Source organism: Aspergillus vadensis (assembly GCF_003184925.1).
Source record: "Aspergillus vadensis CBS 113365 unplaced genomic scaffold BO88scaffold_9, whole genome shotgun sequence".
NCBI classification, from domain to species: Eukaryota; Fungi; Ascomycota; class Eurotiomycetes; order Eurotiales; family Aspergillaceae; genus Aspergillus; species Aspergillus vadensis.
In genome coordinates this window covers 1,040,370-1,063,470 of record NW_020292047.1, presented here as the reverse complement: position 1 = coordinate 1,063,470, position 23,101 = coordinate 1,040,370, and the positions used below count along the sequence as shown (strand labels likewise).

Here is a 23,101-nt window from a genome sequence, read left to right as displayed (position 1 = left end):
CAGAGCTCCGCAAGAATCTTCTGGACTTGGCTCTCCACGGTAAACTGTCCATGAGCTGCCACATCTCGTTCACTGCTTATTGGCCTGTCAAAATGTTCGCCCATGCTTTCCAAACCAAGACGAGGTGTGAAGAGCCTGAACGCAGCACTTCCTGGCGGCTCAAGGTACATACGAACAGCCCGATAGATCTTTTCTTGCTCGGTATCACAGCTTTTCCATAGCTCGAGCTTCAAGGGGCAATATTTTCCTTTGGGCTGCAGGGTCTCTACCTCTGTGCAGCTAGTGAGCTTTTCGACTCTAAGGGGTGCTGAAAATATGGTATGGCAGTACTGAAGGAGTTCTCCAAATGTCGTACGTCTCGATCGTTTCCTCTCCACCTCCAATTCCTCTCTTAACCGTTCCCTCTCCACCTCCAATTCCTCTCTTACCCGTTCCCCTTCTTCCCGTGCTTTCTTCTCATATTCCTGAGCCCGTCGCTTGTCTTCCTCGGCACTTTGTATGACTGCATGGGCCTTTTGAATTGCTGTGTCAGCACTTGCCTCTGCTACATCAGCTCTTTTCTCTGCTGCATCAGCTCTTTCCTCTGCTGCATCAGCTCTTTTCTCTGCTGCATCAGCTCGTTGACTTGCCGTATCAGCTGTTGTATTTGCTGCACTAGCCGCGCTATCTGCTTCGAAAATCCTTTCCGGGGGAGTCTTGTACTCAGGGGAACTGTCACCACCCATTATATGTGGATATACGATGGGAAAAGTGAAGATAATGCAGCTGTTGGAGTGGCAAAATACACAATGGAGGAATTTCGAGGAGTTTATCGGAGAGCTCTGTGTAGAAATAGACAGCGTAGAACGCCAACTGGCCGTGGATGTGAGCTATCAATTTATACCACTTTGTAGCTGCGTCCATCAAGGGGCGCTGATGAGGGGGAGAGCCAGTACAGCCACCTCAGAAAGACTTCCATTGATGAGGTCGTACCAACAAACGGAGAAACCCGTATCGTAGACACGCAAATCAGATCCATCTTGCCTTCTTTCGGGGACCAGCTGGAGGTCCATGCTGTTTTCCCTTTCCGATGAGAAATGTGAAAAGATTCTTCCTGTTGGTCAAACCATGACGCCGACGCCAATCTGGATGGATGGACAATTGTTTCGTTTTCCCCTTTATCCAGGATTTCGGTGTTCGCTATTTTGCATCGTAGAGCCTCTTGTATCACATCAAAGCGGTAACCACGTACCATCCCGTCTTTCAAACAAGGGTGGTGATGACAGCTCAAAGGCGAATGAACTTTCCAAATTACAAACCTTCAGCGTCAGGCATAGAGCGATCTTTGGGCGAGTTCATGATACTATAATGAGTCAAAGGTGATTTTGCCTGGCGAGACCCGCGTATCAGGAGTAGAAGTTTCTGGTCGACCAGTCTAAAGTGACACAAACTTCCAGACGTTTGAATTCCCAATAAGTCGCGTTGATCAAACGAAGGGCTGGGATGGGGAGACACAGCTGTATGGGCACATGTCCTGAGTGTTTGTGTATGATTTCAAGGACGCTTGAATGAGTAACTTTATAGTCGTTTTCACAGGTGTCTTCCGCGCATGTTTACCCGCGTGTTTGCATTCTTGGCTTGCCAGGATTATGGAAAGCCTAGGTTAATCCAGACTAAGCACACCAATTTTGCCCTTAGTAATGCCTACTTCATTCTAAGTATGTACTTCAAATAGATGTGTTTGAGGGTTCCATGGGCCCTAGTGGGGTGTCCGCAAGTCGAAGTAATTCGAAACAATAGCAGCAAGGAATCTAATAGTATATATCACAAGTCTAGGGTTCATTCGTAGCGAGGATTTCTCTATAAAACAATCTCCAATTCAAAACTTTCTTGCACTAACCTCGGGCTGTAACTGATAGTATGAGAGTGTGGTTAACGAAAGGCGAGCATCTCTGCAGCATCTACTCTAGAACACCGCAATACATACTCTGAGAGCAATGAGAGCAGTCTCAATGAGTACAGGCCTTTATCATGCACTTTGAAATGCATAGTTGGAATACCTTGATTCCCATTACCCCAACATTGCACTCAGGAATCCTCTTAGTCCTGTCGGTGATCACTATAGAACTAGTCCTGCTATTCTTCCGCTTCTTTCCTTACCCACTGTTCCTCCACCTCCTGTTTCTGTGATTCATCAGACTCTTGATGTCCTCCATCTTCTTTCAGCTGTTTCTCATTCACTATTTTTCCTTGCATAATTTCTGTCTCGTGCTTCTTGACTTCTTCTCCACGTCTCAAATTCTCTGTTCTGTGCTTCTTGACATTCTCTGTATGCATCAAATTCTCTTCCTATTGCTTCATACATTTTCTGTCGTGCTTTATGTATTTTCTCCCGTGCTTCATGCAGTTCTTCTTGTGTTTCTTTTTCTCTTTCTTGTGCTCCACTAGCAATTTTCAAACACACATCAGCGCGTTCCTCTGCTTTCCTGGTTCTTTCCCTCTCTCTGTCCAGTTCTGTCTTGGCTTCGAAGTAGAGAGCCTTGTAATCCGGTGAGCCCTCACAATCCATATTTCAAACGAAGGTGAACGTGAGATTGATCAGAATGGTATCAGTCCGGTAGGGTGAGGTGGATGGTTATTGAAGGTTTGACTACCAAAAACTTTGAAGGGGGGATGGTGGTATTTGTAGATGCAATCATTGAGATTGTTTTGCGAGAAAGTGAGCGCTGCTTGAATAGCGGGGAAGTCCGCATGGAGTTCGGGATTTCATGTATAGTTGATTTTAGGCGTAGACCCTGCAGTGCTATTCAGAAGTCTTTGCGGAGTGCGAGGAGTAGCAATCGATATGTATAGATGAGACCAAGATCAGCTGATACCGGTTGTCTCAAGATTAAAACCCAACTTCCTGAACAAATAAACTTTACATACATTTACATTTACAAGAAACATACACTAAGCAGGCAGTATAATTTAAGGAATTTGCCTTCAGCCGTCATATGTACATCATATGCGCGCAAAATTCAACTATCATTCAGCCTGATATTACCGCTGCTTTGGTAACTGCACCTAACACAACTGTTTCCCATCAAGACCCCCAAACCCACCTTCACAGGCAAACACCATTCCTTTGCTCAGGCGCAACCTTTCTGCCTATATACCTTCAACCGTAAACATGTCCATCTTCTGCCACATCCAATCCCACCTCCCTCTAACCCAAACGGACCACGAACCCTCACCTCTCATCGAAGCCTTCGAAGAGGCACGAAAGGCAGCCCACTCAGCACGAGACATGGCAGTACATGCACAAAAGGCAACCGAAGAAGCCAAGAAGAACTATGAAAAATCAGAAGAAAACTTCCACGAGGCCTATCGAAGGTATACCGAAGCACGAGAGAGACTAGATGACGCGTTAGAAAGGTTAACTGAGTCGGCGAGGAGGTTTACTGAGGCGTTGGAGAGGTATGAGGCAGTATTTGAGAGGGTGAGGCGATAACCATTTATGTCATGGCTATGGAAGGTGGAAGGTGGAAGGATTATAGCTCATAGACTGACTGCTTCTTGTTGAGCTCTGTTCCTTTCTGTCTAATGCGAGTAGCATTATGATGTATGATTTATGGATTTCACAACGAAAGCAGAATACCAGATAATGATCAATAATACGTCGCCAGAAGCTCAATCTTCTTGACCACCTCTTCTCCACTCTTGTTGAACATTGACAATGTCAATTTACTCCCCGATTGGGTACCCTTATACCTACAGACAACCCCACATATTAGCAATTACTCAACCACTCCGAAACCAATACTCCTATAGAAAGGGGAAAGAAGAAGTAAAGCATGTACCAGTAATAAGTCGTCTCCCTCTCCCCATAAAAGAACTCAATCTCCTTCTCCCCCGTCGACGTGATAACCGCCTTATCAACAGTCCCCTGCGCAAAAGAATTGGCTTTTGCCTGTCCCGCCGCATCCTTAGTCCATTGGTGAACGACGGCTACTTTTTCGCCCTGTTGCATGTTGTTGCTGAAGATGACTGCGAAAAGTTCATTGGTGGCGTAGGGCGGGTAGGTAAGTTTGCCGAGGAAGATGAGCATTTTGGCTTGTTCCTTATGTTTCGGGGGCCTCGGGGGTAGATGTTGTCAAGACGAAGGGTCAAAGATATATGGATTCGATCTATCTAGATCTCAAGGGGTTGGGTGGGTGGTTGGTTGGTTGGAAGAGGTGGTGGTCGGAGACCATACAAAAAGAAGAGGCGAAGAATCAGCTGACAGCTGTCTAGCTGTAGTAAATGTCTTGAAAGATTTTTTCACTGTTAAGTGTATGTATAGCTTTAAGGGATGTTAATCAAATCTTATATGGAACTATAGAATGTGATTAGAGACCAGAATATATTGAAGCTGACAAGCTCTGCATGCGCAGGAGTTGGAATTCGAATTTAGAAACCAGGGCTATCTTGGACTATATCATATCTGGTGACAAGTAAATTTCGTCTTGGCTCGGACGCGTGTCTTTTATGAGGTCAATGTGTTACTACATCTGACCAGATTTAGCAGCTCGATTTGGAATCAGTCTTATCTCGTGGTAGATGCCCGTGAAGTGGTCAGCAAGGTAGATCCTACTTCGGGACATGCTGCGTCATGTCTAATGTGGCTTGGATATAGCGTAGAATGATCAAGGCACTCGACTGAAGAGGCATGATGTGAAAATATTCTAGGTTATAGATGTCGTCTAAATCAACGATAGTGGGAAAATATGAACAGCAACACCGTCTCTCGTCACTATTACCCGGCCAAAGTCTATTTCCAGATCCAACCGTATATACAAACACACTCTCACACTCAGACAGTATCAACAACACACACAAAGCTAATAAGATACATCCATCCGCCATCACAGATCCCAACTTCCGTCAGGATCACTCAAACACGATATAATATAAAATCATTCATATGAGCACATAACAAGCACAATCCTGTACATCGACCCACGGTCAGAAAACAAAAAGCAAACGCCGCTTCCAAAACTAGCAAAACGCCGTTAATCATGGTCCGCAACCGGTAAGATGCAACGGGACATATAATAGAAGAATAAAGGATAAGATATGTATGGTGTAGTAGAATTATGGTTTTTTCTTCATGTGACTACTCCCTGGTTCGGCCGAGGAGTTCGCGTCGTCGCCTTCTAGGATGCGCCAAAGTCGGCGGGGTGAGAAGCCGCTGCTGAAGAGGTAGATGCCCACGAGCCAGGCGGCGAATAGATTAGTAAGGTGATGGAGAAGGTAGCCGTAGGAGACGCCGTAGACTGCGGAGTAGGTGGCAAGGGCGAAGAGAATGAGGGAGGTGACGTTTTTTAGCCTGTTCAGTTAGCTTTGAGATTAAATTAGTATTGAAAGAGCATACCGTGAGCTGACTCGAGGGACCATCGTTCCTGTCGTCATGGCCTCAACGAGCAGGATAAACGGCATGATTGACAGCACATTGTGGTGGGAGGAGAATGGCATGAACCAATGCACCACGAGGTTATGTGCCCACACGAGCAGGACTAGGATGTTGATCGGCAGGATCCACAGCATCAGGAGAAAGATCGAGTATGTAAGATTGGCGAAATTATAATGAGTCGTAGATTTCTGTGATTGTTAGCAAACGCAAGTCAACAACGCAAGTATGCATACCGTCTCTTTCGCATGCCATTGGGCTCGCACGCAAGTAGCGAGCTGCACGATGCACGCCACCATATAGGCAAACTGATACGGAATAGTAGTCGCAACAAGAATCAGCAGAATAGCGGTATTAATCAACCGCCGTCTGGGCGTAGGGGCCGAAAAGATGGGAAGGTTGCTGATATGGTTAGCATTGTGCATGAAAAATATTAGAGGATAACTCACCCCTTGTCATCACGCTTGATATACCCCGACTTGCTGTTCAACAGACCATAGAAGAAAGACAAAACCGACAGCAGGGACAGAGCCACATAGTTCATCATCACGCACACGCCCACACTGATCAGACCGAACACAGGAACCAAGAACCAAAAGAATGCATCCTGCGATCCCAACAGTAGGTCATTCTTCGTAAAATCAATGGGCGACTCCGTGGAGTTGGTGCGCCAATGAAATGGATCATCGCTTGGAGGCAGCGTAGTCGACGTAGCCAGGGAAGAAGCCAGCAACGACATGGCGAGCAGCAAAATAGGCAAAGACGACCGCAGTGTGCTATCCAACCCCTCTGCGAAGGTGATGAAATAACCCGTCTCGTCATAGACCTGAAACTGCTTGCGCAGAACCAAAGCAATAACCAGAATCGGGAAGGCAGCAAAAACGGTGCGGTACCGCATCACGAGCTCACCTAGACTACCCAGGACGTCCACCGACAAGGAGATGTCAACCGTTGACTCGCTGCTCGGATCTGTCCACAAATGGAAAGACACTCCACCCAGAGTGGCTTGCTCACGAAGGGGCGGAGGCATGAACGGGGCCACACCGTGCAGATTGACATTGACCTGCTTCACATTGACAAAGAACTTGGACTCGTGGGGATCAGGGATCGACTGGCGCAATAGCGGTGCAAACAGCTCGGGCTGTTCTCCGTAACCCCGGCGGACGATCTTAAGCTTGTAATTCAACAAACTCGAATGCAGCGCCGGAATTCTCACCTCGGTGAGCATTGGGCGGTTCGCCGGAAGTCTCATCTTCAGTCCAGCACTGAGCAAGCCGCCCAAGCCCACACGAGCTCGGATGACCGAGTCAGAGCTGTCGGAGAACTCCGCCACCACCCAGCCGCGAGTTGGAGACCGCGCTTTGTCGACCACTGCCACAAACTGGTGCTCGACCAAATCCTCCAGATCGTACTGGAGATACGAGAAAGGAGAGGTCCGGTCATACGCTTGCTTCGAGGTCCTCGTCGACGCTGGTAGGTGTATGCCATCCTCCGCAGCGTTCTTGCAAGCCAGGCGCGTCGAGCCGGCGCTACTCCCGGAAAAGTCCATGTTCATCGAGAAAATGCTGGCAAACTTGCCGTTGTGCAACGGGAAGACACTGCAGAAGAGAACCTCCAATGTCCCCTGCTCTCCGGGGTTGTCTAAATTCTGATCTGTAAGAAGAGTAAACTTCTTCCCCGACACACCCTGCGGCGGAACTGGAAGCAGGTGGACGTTGGTATTCGGGCTGTGGCCGAGCTCGCGAAGAATTAGTCGCTGGCCTTGCGGCAGGATGATGTTGGTGCTATCTTCCAGCGTCAATAATGTAGATGGTTCTAATAACAATTAGCAACAGTATCGACGAGTGCTATCGCATACGCACCTTTCTGTGGGAGCGTTCTTTCAGCGGTCGGCTCTAATCCAGTCAAATACCATTTCTTGAAGATCCGCATACGCTCGGCCCTGGGCTTTGTCTGGCTGGCCCGACGGACATCCACCACGTCGAACAACGACTTGATGATTGCCTTGCGGAACTGGTCACACCACGTAATTGACAGATGGTCCATACCGATCCAGACATCAGGGATCGTCGATGTGAAGACCGTGAAGCCGTGCGTGTCTGGAACCAGCGACGAGATACTAGCGTAGTCCGACGGAACCACCGTATCGCGCGAACCACCCGCGATCGAGATCAGCGTAAGGTGCCACAGTGGGTTATTGTTCGCCCAGGTCTGGGAGTAGGCATCCCGCCAGTAATCGTTGATTTGCTTGTATGTATGAACGATGTCCGATTCGAACGAAACCGGGGGCTTTGCGTGCGGTGCAGACATGGTGACAATCGTGTTGACCGAGTTTGCCTGGTAATTCGTCATTGTTAACGCCGTGCGTGCGACAATGCCTCCCATGGAATGCCCAACTAAAATCACCGCGCTGGGGTCGGGAAGGCCAGGGTCCCTCCGCGACCGTCGCGGATCATGGTAGAGCGAGAGGATGTATGACACGGCCTCGTTGACATATTCCGCTTGATCGAGTAGTGTCTGGCCATGGAAGGCCGCCAGGTCTTCGTTGAAGTCGATCATGAAAAAGTCTAAGCTGCGGGTACCTGATTTGAGCCGCTCCTCATCATGTCGGACGACGTCGGCATAGTGTCTCGAAGCTTCGGCAGCCAGGGAGCGAACTTGTCGATAGCTCCCGGCATTTCCGGGGAGGAAGAGGACAGGGGCACCGTTTAACTGGATGTAGCAGAATACACAGTCAGCCTGCGATCGGGGAGGAAACGCCACAGCCACGCGGCACAATCATTGGCCAGGTACTTACGCCCAAGTTCTCCTGGTTGTACGGGTCGACACCCTCCTCCCGATAGAGGAACAGATTATACTTGCTCGCAAACCGAGTATGTTCCGTATCGAAACCCACCATGCGAAGGAAGGTGGGACTCATGACGGGAATTCCACAGCCATCGCCGCCAATTTGCCGTTCGGAGAAGGACCGGAGGATGAAGAAGAGGAATATCGAGGCGACCAGGGTGGTGAGCGCGGTCAGGATGGAAACGGGCCAGGGACTGCGGAGGCGCGACGGTCGAAAGCGGAGGTGACCGTCCGGGGAGGCTTCCATGGGCAATCGCTGGGAAGCCAGCGGCATCATAACGGCGGAGGAGCGGGATTCGGTGGAGGAGGAAGTGCGCCAAAGGCTAGAATTTCGGGAACGCGGATTGGAGGCATCTCGACGAAGATCGAAGCTGGTGCCGGTCCTGGCAGCGGCCTGCGGACGCGATTTTTCCGGCGGATCGAGGACTTGAGGCGCAGGACTCGGGTCTGTCGGGGTGCGAGAGACGGGGGCCAGGGATTCTTCAGCGTCGTCCTCGGCTGGCGAGCCAGACGAGCGTCTGTGCATTGGAAGAGGCGGCGATCGAGATACTCATCCAGCACGTATTGGGGGGAAGAGCCGTGTTCGGAGGCAGAAGGGGAGGAGGAGGAGAAGGCGGTGGTGGTGGTGTCTCGGGGGAAGAGGGTAGGATCGTAAGGAATCTGTGGGGGGGAAGGAGGAGCAGCCAGGCGGCAAGGGGATCACGGCTGCTTGTTGGACCCTGAGGAAAAGGCTGGAATGCGCCAACGGATCGGATCGCGAGGAATTGAGCGAATGAGGGTTTGCAGCTGCCGGTCGGACCAAATGCAGGAGAGATATATTAGTCGCGTTGGAGATTGAAGCTGCTCGTCGTCTTCTTTGCGGTCTTCCCTCTACCTCCTGTGGGCGTTGAGATCGGACCCTTGCAGTCGGGGGGGTTTGGATTGCGGACGAACGAGGGAGTAGCCGACCGGGGAAAGATGAGGAGGACGGAGAGATCCCAAAGAAAGATAAGAAAAGGCGACCCGAAACGACCGGATGGGAGAGGAGGAGGTCGAAAGGAGAGGGAGGGAAAGATGAAGCCCGAAACGGAGGAGGAGCAGCGAAGAGCGTAGCAAACGAAGACAAGCAAGTGAAATGAAAGTTGTAAGGGAAAGTGAGAGCAGCGCCAGTCCCGGTCCGGGGCTTGGCGGTTCTGGTCGGCGTCTCTCTTTCGCTGCCCTAGCTCTTTGTGTCGGGGTGACGATCTCAATTCTTGCTTGACTCGTGAGGTGGAACTGAAAAAAAATCCAAGTTCAGATAAACGGTATCTAATGCATCTGCATTGCAAATAGAAACGGTGGGTAGGGGGCGAAAAAGAGAAAGATGAGGTGACGATGTTCGAAACCCCGAGGTAGTACCGTCAGGATACATCCACCAGGAAACTAAACTGATTGATGTCAGAGACAGAAGGGGAGGGCCCATAGAGTATCCCTCCATCTCCGCACTGAATAATGACAGCCATCAACATGTTGGTAAGAACCATGAACCATAAGCTCAGCACTCCAACTCAAATTAAGGTCATGAATCAATCAGACCCTGAGAAAAGAGCGTCGCCGATCTCCGCTCCACGAGATTGCGATGCCAATGTCCGAGAGTGGATCCATTTTTCCTTTGATCTCGATCTAAACTCAAACAACTAGCTATTTCTACTGGTATTCTATACAAATAATTCGTTAGTAATGGTATCCTACGAGTAGAAAGTATATTTCCAACGTGCATTACAGGACGGACTGTCAGCATCCCGGTTCACTGCATTGGAATGAATGCAGTTTAGTTCCAATCCGTGCGGGGTTGGCTGGTTGGTTGCCTAAGGAAGAAATCTCCTGACCGGCTGGCTGTATAAAAGGGTCTGTGTGCCCAGGGGAAAAGACCACTATTCGAACATTTTTGCTTGCTTCCTGCCATCAACATTATGTATATTTTAGTAAGTGAAAGCTTTCTTTGCCACTCAATAAGAGATGATTACAATGATGAGCCTCCATCTTCAACCCGGTGATCGGTCCCAAAGGGGATTGATGAGCATCGATTATTAAGCAGATTCTGATGTCTTTCTTACTTCTTCTACAATCAACATAGGTTGCTATTGTACCAGTGCCTGGACTAATGATATCGATTACCATAATTTAGGTATCTGCGACATCTCCACTGATCTGTTCTGTGTCATAGACTCTACAACGCGATAGGATGTTGGGCCAGGTGGAGTGAGACATCTCGGGACGGAGTCAAACAATGTACTAAGCCAACAAACATAGCGTACAATCTCATGCATTGCAATCGGCTATATAACATAATGAATATCACTCTTCTCATCACATCATAACATCATCAGCAGTACATCTACTTAATCAACAGACCAATCAACCCTCCACCATCCTCGACGTGCCCTTCTCTGGATCACCCTCTACCTCCACCTCCCCATCCGTTCCCCGTTGTGCCGCCACGACCGCCATATCACCATCATGCGCGACATCGAACTTGCGACCTAGCCTCTCGGGGCCGATCAGCGTCACCAAGATCGTATATCCATACACACAGCCCATAAAGATACAAATGACCTTGCCATACTGGTACCGCTTGGTACCCTCCTCTGTGGGGGGCAAGGGAAACCGTTCCCCGATCGTGGACTCGATCGTCGAACTAGCCGACGAGACGAGGTTGCCCAGCTGGTAGGCCGTACCCACCGCGAAGGTGCGGATAGCACCCGGCGACAGCTCCATCAGGTGGATGGGGATGACGCCCCATGCGCCTTGCACGCAGAATTGTTCAAAGAAGGCGGCGGCCATGACGCTGTGGTTCGTGACAAAAGTGTAGGGGTAGAGGAGCGCGCCGCCAATAATGCAAATGAAGACGATGGAGAAGCGGCGACCAAAGATCTGACTGGCCCAGCCGCACGTAGTACCTCCGGTCAGGGCGCCGAGGTTGGCGACGACCTGGGTCACAGTAACGGCATCGGCGGAGAAGTTGAATTGGTTTTCAAGCATGGTTGGGTAGAGATCTTGGGAGCCGTGAGACTGGGGTCTGGTTAGTGATGCTGAATAGACTAAATCGAGTAAAAGTATGCATCCAAACATACCATGAAGTTGAAGCCAGCCATGAGCAAGACCAGATAGATCAGAAGCAGCCAATGTCTCTTCAAGGCCGTATTACCCTCGGACAAGAATGTTGTAGTCACTCCACCGCGAACATGCTCTCGAGTGGCCTGGCGCTGAAGGAAAGTATCGGTCTCCGGCAGGAACATCCGGTAGATGATGATTAGCACGGGCGGACAGGCCCCAAACCAGTAGAGCGGTCGCCACCCATGAGAGGTGGTATTGACTAGGCCGCGTGCAAAAGCGGTAGCCAGCAAGTATCCAAACGCATAGCCCTGCTGCAGCAAGCCAGACACGATACCGCGCGCCTCCATGGGACAGTCCTCGAGCGCGGTCGCCGCGGCATTGCCGTACAACCCACCCATGGCGATTCCAAAGAGAGCGCGACAAGCCAAAAATTGTTTGTAGGTCTGACAGAAACCCGTACCCAGTTCCAATACGACAAACAAGAGGTTATTAACGATAAAGGGCCACTTGCGACCCCAGCGATCGGCAGCGACTCCAAATGTAATGGCGCCCACGGAGCGGAGCATCAGCACCAAGGTGATGCCCCAGGTGATGTCGGTGACGGATTTGTCGAATGTCTTTGCAAGATCGGTGGCAGTCAAGGACACGGTGAAGAAATCGAAGGCATCCCAAGTCCAGCCGGCAAAAGCAACCTAGAACCGCGTTTAGTCATGGCGCAAGAAGAGTGTCCGGCGTTCGAGGTTTGGGTTGAAACATACCCCAAAAAAGAGCCATTGCTTCCGATTGAGGAGCATGAGCGCTTTGAATGGATTGGGAGCTGGGTTCATAGGAGGCACCAAGGTTGTAAGACGAGTGGTCATATACTTGATGGGACTCATCGTGGGCTGCTCATCCTCGTCAGCAGCTGACAGCTGGACGGGAACCCGCACCCCCGTAGAGGGTTTGTCCCCTTCGTAGTAGTGGGACATGGTGGAAGAAGGGAGGAAAAGAACCACGGCAAGAGCGCGTCTACGAGCGCTGTGCGGTTGGGTAAACAAGAAAGAAAAAGGGATGGCCTGGTCGGAGGAAAAAAAAGAAACGAACAAGCCATGACTGGCGGGGAGCAGGCTTTTATGCCCCGATTATCGGGCAGAAGGACGAAGCCCGTGAAATTGGAACAGAAAGCCGACGACGGTGAGCATGGCCGGACAGATGCCGATCCCTCCCATGACGAGCAGGAGGAAGATGCATCTTCCGGAACAGATGGGTCCCGTCAAGTCATCTGGGGAAGCTTTGGAAAGCTAGAGAGGAACAGAAAGCAACGAGAGAGGTTGGAAAGCTTAACGCCGCCCCTCAACCAGAGTTTCTGGGCAAATCGTAAATGACCAGGGGATTTCCTTAGTCAGGCCGGATACCATCATCACGCTCTAGCACTGCTTGTTGTTCCTTTTTGTCTTTGTTTGTATGAGCACTTTATTTATTTTTGACACATCGTTGGCCATGTCAATTGCTCATCTGATGTCATCGAGTGATCCGAGAGCCTACTACGTTTATTCCTTTCTATGAAAGAGTGTTATAACTCTCTCTCTCTCTGTGTGTGTGTGTGTGTGTGTTTCCCCCGCCAAGATTTCCCCAGATTTACTGCCAAGCGGCTCTCCAGCTCCAACTCCACCAGCCAAGCCCGCCTTGTCGCGGCTTGTCTCTTTCTCCCTCTTCTTGTTTCTTCCACAGGTCTGGGCTTCCATCTATGAAAAAGTCTCCATGGTATTCTCTGTTCTACCTCCTGTTTTTTACGCCGCAATTTAATGGCCGCACAGGGTCCTATCAACTTTGAATCAATTCCAGACCGCCAATGGCCGCAGGGGTAAGCGAACAACCCAAACCCTCACCCCCCGGCCGTGCGTGGCTCCATCGCGGGATAAAACCCCGAGGTATCCTTACCCTTAGTTCTATCTAGTTCTATCTAGTCCCAGACTATCAACTCGCCTAGTAAACTTTTTACTCTCCCACTGGCATCCCGTCAGCCACCAACTTGCTCGCCAGGTTTTTCTCCCAACGAATCAACGGTTCTCGGCCCGGACACGAGACCCAGTTCGTTCCATCCCAAGAATCCTTCTGCGCGCGGATTTTGCCCGAGCGCCCCTCCCTCGTTGGCCGGATTACAATTCTTCTTCCTTCCCTCCCATGCTACCTGTCTTATCCATCGCTTCTCAGCTCCGCGGGGGTGCCATGGGGTGAATCAGTCCCCATCTCGGCTCTGGTCAGCTGGTACCGCACAATAGCCGGATGGTAGCCAATCCCCGCTGAGTGGAAAAGAAATTGGCCACCGTCTTACTTAGGAAGTAGCCTATATCCCTCTCTTGGGTTTCTTTCGATCCTAACCCTGCTTTGACTCACCGGTGTGGTGGTCGCACAGAACGCCTAGATGTCCACCAGATGGTCACTTACGCGTACGATTATTTTTATGCAATAGTTCAGTTCATAGCAATACCCTTGTGCGATGTTCATGATGATGATTCCAAGACTCGATTCTAGGCCAGGCTGGAGTGATAGTACACACTCACGTAGACCCCCGCCTGGCTGGTATACGCTAGTGACACCCACGAGTGAAGCCGGGCAGACTGCTCGAGGTCTTCATCCGGGCTGTCATCAACGTCAATCGGAATGATTGTGATCGGGAAAGGGCAGAACTTACAACAGATACTGCACGTTAGCCACATAGCTCCGAGCCTCGTCCGCCCATCCGAGCGAGTCAAAGAAGCGCGCCAGCGTCTTGGCCACGAACATGTCGTTCCTCCCAAGAAGAGGGAGGTACAGCTTCGGGATGGGCTCGTCGCGGCCCGGTCGGATCTCATAGTTCCACATCAGTATTGGCGCCTTAGAAGGATGTTGTCCTTGTTGACCGTTGCCCTCCAGCAATTCCCATAGCCGTCGGACCAACTCCAGGCCCTGCGTCGTAGCCGAATCCTTCAGCCTTCCACCCATGGTCCATACCTCCTTAACCTTTTCCATCCTTAAATCTCCAAGTACCCCGTAAACCTTGATTCGGGACTTGACCGAATCGACAAAGTCCCAAGCCAGGTATGTGTACTCATTGAATCCCCCGCCTTCTTCCATGTACTCAATCACCTTCTGAACTGCCTCACTGTCTCTTCTCTCTGCCGTCACATTCAGCTGGTTCAACGAATCACGGAGTAATCGTTGCATAGGCATGCCAGATGCCTTCTCCTTCAGCCTGAGAAAAACATACCCCTTCGTATCCACACTAGCTGCCCCAACCCTCTCAAAGGTGAACCCTATATTATACATCGACTGCACTGAGTCCCTCTTAAACTCCCCTTGTTTCACCTTCAATGTTTCCATCTCAGTGATCCCAAAATCCCTAACGAAATGATGGTACAGCATGCGGTCGAGTCCTCCCAATGTAGACAGTCGACCAACCAACCGCTCCGTAGCAGTCTGATTGAATCGATCGTTGGATGTTCCCGCGAACTCACAGATCGGCTCAATGCCCACACGAACAGTCGATGCATGGTGATCCTGAAAATTAACGCTCATCTCAATCGGCAGATCGGTATAGGTCATAACGCTTGGCCAGCGCTGCGGATACGGTCCGAGAGCGGGGACAATGTGATTCCGCGCGAAGAGTAGATATTCGAATTGCATAGGCACAGAGTAGCCTGTTATTTGCAGCAGCCGACCAAGGAGTGGGCCAATGTTCCGCCACCAGGACGATTCGGCGCCATTGGTTGAGGTTTGGTATTTCACGATGATATCCCATGGTTTGTGGGTTGCTTGGACGTTGATTTCGAAGCTCGCTTTCTGATGCTTAGGTGAAGCGTCAGGTGGTGATGCCTCCACACCTTTTGTATGAGATGAGGCTTCGTCCCTCAGGAAAGGTGAGGCCATTTTGGTTTAACCTACACCTCGGGGTGATGATGCTCGCAGATCTACTAGTCCAAGAGGTCAGTGTATTGCCCTTATACCAAAGGCAGTATGATCAAAGATTTTACCATTCCCACTCCGAACGAGGTTGAGGAGTGTCGTACTTGTCTGTTCTGCGGGCATATATGCATCTTAAACGGAAAGGCACAACAAGGCGGGCACAAAGCCAATACCTGTGTAACCATTCAGATATGCAACGCTCTTTGAAATTCCTAACACTCCACTGCAGGTAGTAAATTTTCCGAACTCCGGTGTTACTGCCTGAAGATTGTGGAGCGAGTTGGCGCTGAGAGACTCTGGTTTAGAGTGAATCATGTTCCAAGAACATATTGGGTGCTTGAAAAGATTTAATTTTGGGTCATAGAGGTACTCTTCGGTAGGCGCAGAATATATCCCTTTACTGTTTATTTTAGAGAAGAATCTTTCAGGACCTAGTTAATCCCCTTAAGCTAAGGTAAGAGGGGGCTAGTGTGCAAATGGTCCGCAACAATGCACAAACGTTGGACAGATGTGGCATCTACCAGGAACAGCGTACGACCTCAAATAACTGGTGATCGAAAGGCTCAACCTGCTATATGTCACAAGTATAGTACCAGTTGAGGCGATGTCAAGGGTGGGTACTAGCCCGCTTAAGGTACTCCAGGACCGGCGTCTAAGATTGCAGGAAACGATAGAATAACTGCGAAAAAGGGATCCCAGATTCAGGGCCCATACATGTCCTGCTCGGGTTTCTCCGCTTCATGCGACTGTGAGAGCAGATGGACAATATTGCCGCACACTCGAAAAGACCATTCAAGAATTTGGGTAAGTCGACATCAGATTAGCATTGGTTGTACCACCAATCGAACTCATCAGGAACACTAGGCAGCATAGATACAACTTCACTGTTGCAAGCCCTTGTTAGATTAATTGTCGCTCTCTAGCAATCTTTGGTATCACTAATGCCCTTCTCGTTCACAAGTTTGGCTTCAACCCTGTGGTCATGAAGATGGAAAGCGGACTACAGCTACAAGCTGGAGCATTTATTCTAGGCGTGCTAGCTCACAGCCTCTACTTTCGCTCTGGCGAACACCATCTCTATCCGATTCGGTATCTCTACACATATGGTGGCTTGTCGATACTAATTGCTGCAACGATTCATTATGCACAAAAAAGCTCATTTACTCGAGCAAGCACCGCATCTCTGAGCCTAATATCTACACATCTGCTGGGCCTATACTGCAGCCTCATCATTTACAGGATGTTTCTTCATCCGTTAGGACAGTTTCGCGGCCCCCTAGGTGCACGTCTATCTGGGTTTTGGCTACCAGCAAAGCTTCTTCACCAACCCCTCTACCAGGTCCTCGAAGAGTTGCATAAGGAGTACGGACAATTTGTGCGCATAGGCCCGTCTGATCTCTCCATAATCCACCCCGATGCCGTGAATATCATCTATGGATTTAAGTCCGCCTGCACTAAAGCGCCCTTCTATGACCTCGGTGCACCAGTGCAATCGCTACATGCATATCGAGATAAGGAAGCTCATGATCAACGACGGAGAGTATGGAGTCTGGGCTTCAGTGATAAATCACTTCGAGCATACGAGAAACGCATTCAAGTCTACCGAGAAAAGCTGATCAACCTCTTAACATCAGCCGGTGATGGTCAAGCTATCAACATCAGCAATTATCTCACATGGTACAGCTACGATGTGATGGGCGACTTAGCTTTCGGTAGAACTTTCGGCATGTTAGATGCTAGTGCCAACCACTGGGCAATACAGATATTGAATGATATGCTCAAGCCGTTGGAATACTCCGTGCCTATTTGGGCCCTTCGGCTGCTGGGCTCGATACCGGGGATGAACAAGGATGCCTTGAGATATGAGGAGTTTAGCCATCAGCGCTTGAAGACGAGAATGAGGGTATTGTCTTTGAGGCTTTTTCTGCTGTTTTATGCTCGGGTAAATTGCTCATGCTTTTAGGAAACGCCCGAAATACCCGATATCAGCTCGTCGCTGCTCGTGGAGTTGCAAGGACGAGTACCTACAACTAAAGAATTCTATCAGTTACTTGGGGATGTTGAATTGATAATTGCAGCAGGGAGGTATGCAGCTATTCGAAGTTATTTTTTCTAGCAATACAGGCTCACAAGTGAACGATAGTGACACTACCGCGGCAGCTCTAATCACCGTTATCTACGAGCTGGCCAAACACCCAGTACACGTAAAGATGATCCGCGAGGAGCTAAGCCTATGTGCTGTCGAGCCTAGCGGAGAGTATATGCACGAGAAAATAGCAGGTCTAAGACATCTCAATGGGTTTATCAACGAGGTGCTCCGTCTACATCCTCCAATTGGAAGCATTATTCCTAGAAAGACACCACCGGAGGGTATCATGATCGGTGACACCTACATACCAGGAAACATGACAGTCTCTTGCCCGCAATGGGTTATTGGAAGATGTAAGTGGAAAATATAATTCCCCCAGTCCGACAAAGCGAATGCTTACCTTTCTAGCCGATGTCTTCTACCAGAATGCAAATCGGCTCCTTCCTGAGAGGTGGTACAAATACCCTGAGGCGATGAAGTATAAATCTGCCTATGCACCTTTTTTACTCGGTGGGTTATATCTTGTTGCTGAATCTGCCAATATTCTGAGGGAGGCGCTACCGCCACACCAGCCAGGCTTCCTCCACACCGGCCTTCGCTCATGCCTATTCTGATCACGCCTGTAAGTGCGAATCTGACTATTTCAAGGCCCCTACGCATGCATCGGCAAGCCGCTAGCACTCATGAACATGAGGACAACTGTTGCCCGTATAACAATGACATTTGATTTGCAATTGCCATCGAACGATGACGGCACATTGCTCGATAAGAATATGAGGGAACATTTCTCTAGCTACGTCGAAGGCGTCTACGTCCTCTTTAAGAAGTTGCAGACAAATCAATTGTCAAGACAAGGGGTCAAAGATATATTGATTTGATCTATCTAGATCTCAAGGGGCTGGGTGGTTGGTTGGTTGGAAGAGGTGGTGGTCGGAGACCACGCAGGAAGAAGAGGCGAAGGATCAGCTGACAGCTGCCTGGAAACGTGCAGAAGCGTCTTGTTGTTTGTAAGTGTCTGATAACGAAGATGATCTAAATACATGCAGTAAAACGGGTGAAGAAGATGTTGTGCTCGAGACCTCCCTCCCAAATGGGAAGGTGCCCGTGGCATATTGAGCACTAACTCTGCACTGGACAATTCGATTCACGAATTCAGTCCCATAAAACCAGCCATCATGTAAAAGGCGGTATCAGTCTTTTACACGAGACCCTTAATTTCCGAGACCGCGGACTTAATCTTCTCGTCCAACTCTTTGGATAACTTGTAATCAGGGGCAAACGACTCTTGGCGTTCGGAGTCATGGCGTTCCAGAGTAGCTACTAAAGCTCTCCGAGCAGTGTCCCATTGTTCTGTCTTGACTTGAAGAGCTTCGTTATGTTCTCGCTCAAGTTCTTTGAGTCTGGTTATCTCTTCCCTCAACTCCTTCTTTCTTAACTTCTGTCCTTCAGTAAGGTCCCTTGTGGGGGGTAGAACCCCCTCTGGGATAACTATACCAGCATCCTCGAGGGCATCGATAATCTATAAAATTAGTTAATATCAAAATCTATCAATTCTCTGTATGATGCCATGTAGTATATTCTGCTGTTGCGGAATGACTATCAACTGGACAATTGGGATTACGTACCCGATAAAAAGTGCAGTAATAATCTTCAGACCAGGTTCTTGAGCTCCATAACGACATCCTTGATCTCGGAGTCAACATCAGCCAATCTCTTCTCGTCCAGCTCGATATTGGTCTTATACGACTCATCGAGAGCCACAAGTTGGTCCACTAACTCCTTTCTTGAGGAAGTCCATTCGTCTTTCTTGCGATTCAACTCCTCACGATATTCGTCCTCCAAGAACTTCAGTCTATGCAGCTCATCACGCAACTCCTTCTTGCGGAGCTTCTGGGCTGGTGTGAGATTTCTCGTGACCGGCAGCACGCCGGCCGGTACTTGGACATTCGCGTCCTCCAGAGCATCTAGTATCTATAAATTTAGTTAGTATCAATATCTATCAATAACATAGCAGTATGTCATCAAATCAATCATAATTAGACATAATCTTCTAATATAGAGAACTAACTTTAGACCGCTCGAGCTGTGCCCGAGTGGGCCCGCGAGGAGTGGGAGCAGCGGCGGTGGCTGGGGAATGTCTTTGGCAAATAGTCAGTAATGTATGTAATTGTCTTGAGAAAAGAACAGAAGATCAACACTCTTCTCGCTCATCACCAGAGTCAGAGTCCATCATGAGATAACTTACTACGTATTTTGATATGGGGGGGAAGGCAGGTTGTAGATGGCGAAGAGGAGAAGAGAAGAAAAGAGAAGGAGAAGACGAGGGAGAATTATATAGAAGATTGTGGGCCCTATACCCTGATGTCCCAAAAGGGTCAGGTCACGCTTCACACAAGGTGAATATCAGAGGGGTTGTCAATACAAATTACCATATTTGGATTCAGGCATCGGTCATCAATATGGTAATCGATACGAGACATACAGTCGACACGGGAGTAGCGAGATGCGTTCCCGAAAACAAAGTGAATTTCAGATAATTCACAAGCAAAACGGTGATGAGGTTAAGGACTCCGTTGCAAGGAAGCGTCCTTCACGTATTCTAGCCAAAAAAGTGGGTATCCTCCCAAATTCTTCATAACACTCATTCTTTTTCGCACAAAGCCAGAGGATAACTGTCTTTTTTGTGTATAGGCCGTAAAGGTCTTTGTCACGAAGCAACGTAAGTCTTAGTAAGACCGGCAAGTGCAATGGTAAATGGGACAAAGAGGCAACCACATGACTACCTAGCCTCTCCCTCCTAGCATCGTCAATTTTGTGTGCCTCATTAGATCATATTGCACTACGTGCTGCATCACTTCTTAAGTCCTTTGGGCGACAGCATCGATATCCATACTACCCATTATGTCGGATTCATCCCGCCAATATCATTACAACAACCAGTACGATGACCCACAGAACTACTATGGCCAGCAAGCTGCTGGATATAGTTACGGAGATACTCCTGGCAATTACCCTTCAGCGCAATACCAGCAAGGACAGCCTTCGCAGTACGCATACAATCAGGCCCCCGTATGTCTATCCAATATTGCCAATCCCGTATGCGCATGCCTCATGGGTCGTAGATAATCCGTGGAGATAGCAGCAAGCTAATTTGTTAGCCTACCATTAATCATGATGTGAATACATCCCCTGGCAGTCATCCTGCACAATATCAGCAAAGCTATGCACCTTCCTACGACGCAAGGCATTCAGATGGACATCGGCATGGGCAACCCACGTCCATGAGTTATGAGCAAAGCTCATCTTATCCACCACAGACTCAGCATCAGCAAGGCCAGAAGGTGTCTTATTATCAGACGCAGTCAGAGCCTGTTCCTACAACAAACACATCCGGAGGTAAAAAGGGGTTTGCACCGAATGTAGCCGGCATCATTAGTGGGGGCGCTTTAGGTCACAAGCTGGGAGGTGGGATGTTGGGTGTCGCAGGAGGTGCATTGGCAGGCGCTGCAGGCATGGAAATCGCAAGTAAACTGTAAGTCTGCCTGTGATGATGGCTGGCCTACGTACGCTGACATGTGCTTTCCCCAGACGCAAGAGGCATAAGAAGAAACACCATGGCAAGAGTTCCCGTCGTTCAAGCTCCAGTTCCAGCTCAAGCTCGAGTTCAAGTTCCTCTAGTGATGGCGATTAGTTTCGTGTGGTTCGCACCTTTATCCTTCTATGTTCGGTTTGTATTGAATGCGCCCTCGGGTGTTCGTTATCAGTTTCCAATTCAATTCAATTCAAATTGTTATACCCGATCGAGCCGTCTTCTAGCTATACAGGTGCTTCACCGATTGAAGCAAAGGATATGGCCCGGAACGCCCTCGAGCCCCTCAAATTCGCAGTAAACACACAAAGCAACGCATGCCCCAACGTAGGAAAGTCATGGCCGTAGCAAACACAACTAAATCACAGGAAATCATAAAAGCAAGCAAAGTGAATTCATACAAAAGCAGATATAAATGAGTGGCGCAGCTGGCCAACTATCCCGGGCTAGCCTCTGCCTGCGGCCTGCGAGCCGCATCCACCCCATTCTTCGTCGTTTATGTTCGTTATTAGTGGTAGGGCACATTTCAATGTATGCGTAAACCAAATTGTCCAGTCGATAGTCAGTCCACAATGGCAGAATATTCTACATGGCATCATACGGAGAATGACTATGTAATGTTGAGACATTCGCTCCAGCCAGGATCGGCTACCTTTTCCAACTGTCCAACCCAATCTCTTGAGAGCAGGTAGATCAGATGCATTTGCCCCTTCGCCTTGACATGTAATGATAGAAAGGTCAGTATGTAGCAGTGTCTCATACGCTCCAGTGTAACAATGAAGGGAAAAGCTACACCATCATGACATCGTCGCAGAGGTCAGTTGGCGGAGGCAAATATAGAAAGGGAAAAAAGAAATTCGAATGCATCATCCGTGAATCGAACACGGGCCTCATCGATGGCAACGATGAATTCTACCACTAGACCAATGATGCTGTTCATATCTAAACCCTCTATATTTTTGCTAGTTATTCCAATGCTGTGCTGAGCAGTCCTCATGATACAACCACACAAATCGATCGAACAACCCATATCATTTAGTTAGCAAATGTCTCGATCTCTTGATATTTCCTCGTATCTAAGTTGACATACATCCTCAGCAAAATAACGCGTTATACTGCGACCATACGATTATCTTCATCAAGTGCAATGACTAACTACAATGAACGGGTCTCGTCAGTTGGACTCGGGATTTATGGTATATTGGTACTAGATCACGACATATCGAGAAACGTCGTCATGTGTCCTCGCCATGCCCTAATTGTATCACGGAGATAACTTCAAGCCATGACAGCATGGGACGGCATGAGTCGGTCAAAGGCCAGACCTGTGTAAGTATAGCTCTTGCGCTTCGTCAACATTCCTGACGCAGTTCTGAGGCGGGAATCACGCACGCTACGTCCCAAGCAGGTAACACGGGTTAAATTTCATCAGGAGCCTGAAATTGATGTAGACTGAGACAGGTGAGAGCATGATTACTATATCTGTGTGGCCCTCTCTACTAACAGTGCTACGGTAAAACAGACGCGACGCAATTGTCTGATAGCAGGTCTAGATTGATGTCCAGAATATAGTAAGAAGTAATTCCCTCTACCAAGGGCGCTGAGGGTTAACACCCGGGGCAACACCCAAAAGGGATAGTAATGGTTACTAATGACTCATCATGAGATAACCATGATGGTTAGTGAAGGTAGAGAGACAATTTGTGTCTGCCAAATACTTTTAAGGGTACTTTGCCATCTCGCGAAGAGAGGAGAAGAGTATTGGATGTGCACTGTAGAGACTGTGAGGTGTCGGTAGAAAAACAACGTGTCGACCCACATCATGGGCGAATAGCGCTCACGAGTTTAAAGAAGGTTCCTACTTCCACCATTGTTGTGGCAATAGCGTGGTTGGTTGCAAGTTGCCACTACAGATTTGGATATTTTCGCGGGGGATAAGAAATGGAAGGGGATCCGGAGAAAATTGAACTCAAAATTCGATAGCCGATAAGAGCGATAAGAGGGGGGCCCCCGTATTCTGAAGACTGACGGTGCACATCATAAGGCACGGTTCTCGGGTTGGCTGAGGCGGCAGGCCTGGATGTCACTTTGAAGAAGGGCTGTAAAGTTACTTGGTCTCAACATGCCAATTGGCAACATAACGTAAAGAAAAGTAAATATAGCCAGT

At 49.0% G+C, this 23,101-nt stretch overlaps 9 protein-coding genes and 1 non-coding gene across 10 annotated transcripts; 3 read left to right on the top strand and 7 right to left on the bottom strand.

The window, feature by feature from the left end:
- Positions 1–2: 2 nt before the first annotated feature.
- On the bottom strand, positions 3–2,548 carry BO88DRAFT_323189 (uncharacterized protein; the record flags this gene model as incomplete). The annotated part of the gene is made up of 2 exons (XM_025702478.1): positions 3–419; positions 2,444–2,548. Coding segments are annotated over 2 exons (522 nt in total), but the record flags the coding sequence as incomplete, so codon positions are not given.
- A 603-nt stretch (positions 2,549–3,151) lies between these two features.
- BO88DRAFT_414583 (uncharacterized protein) lies at positions 3,152–3,472 on the top strand (the record flags this gene model as incomplete). The annotated part of the gene is made up of 1 exon (XM_025708171.1): positions 3,152–3,472. One exon carries the CDS (start codon positions 3,152–3,154, stop codon positions 3,470–3,472), a length of 321 nt encoding a protein of 106 aa, XP_025563919.1.
- Positions 3,473–3,629: 157 nt separating this feature from the next.
- On the bottom strand, positions 3,630–4,069 carry BO88DRAFT_481732 (uncharacterized protein; the record flags this gene model as incomplete). Its single annotated transcript, XM_025712194.1, has 2 exons — positions 3,630–3,732; positions 3,822–4,069. The coding sequence occupies 2 exons, from the start codon at positions 4,067–4,069 to the stop codon at positions 3,630–3,632; spliced, it is 351 nt and encodes a 116-aa protein (XP_025563918.1).
- Positions 4,070–5,094: 1,025 nt separating this feature from the next.
- BO88DRAFT_338364 (GPI inositol-deacylase) lies at positions 5,095–8,783 on the bottom strand (the record flags this gene model as incomplete). Its single annotated transcript, XM_025702975.1, has 6 exons — positions 5,095–5,329; positions 5,375–5,601; positions 5,647–5,812; positions 5,860–7,225; positions 7,273–8,122; positions 8,208–8,783. The coding sequence occupies 6 exons, from the start codon at positions 8,781–8,783 to the stop codon at positions 5,095–5,097; spliced, it is 3,420 nt and encodes a 1,139-aa protein (XP_025563917.1).
- Positions 8,784–10,159: 1,376 nt separating this feature from the next.
- Positions 10,160–12,597, bottom strand: BO88DRAFT_364490 (sugar transporter family protein). Its single transcript, XM_025703980.1, has 3 exons — positions 12,091–12,597; positions 11,350–12,024; positions 10,160–11,287 (listed from the first exon to the last, which is right to left on the bottom strand). The coding sequence occupies exons 1-3, from the start codon at positions 12,298–12,300 to the stop codon at positions 10,634–10,636; spliced, it is 1,539 nt and encodes a 512-aa protein (XP_025563916.1). The 5' UTR covers positions 12,301–12,597; the 3' UTR covers positions 10,160–10,633.
- Positions 12,598–13,842: 1,245 nt separating this feature from the next.
- Positions 13,843–15,220, bottom strand: BO88DRAFT_481726 (reverse prenyltransferase; the record flags this gene model as incomplete). The annotated part of the gene is made up of 2 exons (XM_025712193.1): positions 13,843–13,954; positions 14,007–15,220. The coding sequence occupies 2 exons, from the start codon at positions 15,218–15,220 to the stop codon at positions 13,843–13,845; spliced, it is 1,326 nt and encodes a 441-aa protein (XP_025563915.1).
- A 1,018-nt stretch (positions 15,221–16,238) lies between these two features.
- On the top strand, positions 16,239–18,223 carry ftmC (cytochrome P450 monooxygenase ftmC; the record flags this gene model as incomplete). Its single annotated transcript, XM_025702973.1, has 5 exons — positions 16,239–17,159; positions 17,220–17,341; positions 17,400–17,698; positions 17,754–17,855; positions 17,994–18,223. 5 exons carry the CDS (start codon positions 16,239–16,241, stop codon positions 18,221–18,223), a joined length of 1,674 nt encoding a protein of 557 aa, XP_025563914.1.
- A 320-nt stretch (positions 18,224–18,543) lies between these two features.
- On the bottom strand, positions 18,544–19,575 carry BO88DRAFT_453102 (uncharacterized protein; the record flags this gene model as incomplete). Its single annotated transcript, XM_025710728.1, has 4 exons — positions 18,544–18,864; positions 19,002–19,316; positions 19,414–19,483; positions 19,544–19,575. 4 exons carry the CDS (start codon positions 19,573–19,575, stop codon positions 18,544–18,546), a joined length of 738 nt encoding a protein of 245 aa, XP_025563913.1.
- A 671-nt stretch (positions 19,576–20,246) lies between these two features.
- Positions 20,247–21,036, top strand: BO88DRAFT_338520 (putative glutamine-serine rich protein MS8; the record flags this gene model as incomplete). The annotated part of the gene is made up of 3 exons (XM_025702981.1): positions 20,247–20,414; positions 20,504–20,877; positions 20,934–21,036. 3 exons carry the CDS (start codon positions 20,247–20,249, stop codon positions 21,034–21,036), a joined length of 645 nt encoding a protein of 214 aa, XP_025563912.1.
- A 760-nt stretch (positions 21,037–21,796) lies between these two features.
- Positions 21,797–21,867, bottom strand: BO88DRAFT_t123. Its single transcript has one exon. It is a non-coding gene; the product is annotated as a tRNA-Gly (tRNA).
- Positions 21,868–23,101: the final 1,234 nt, after the last annotated feature.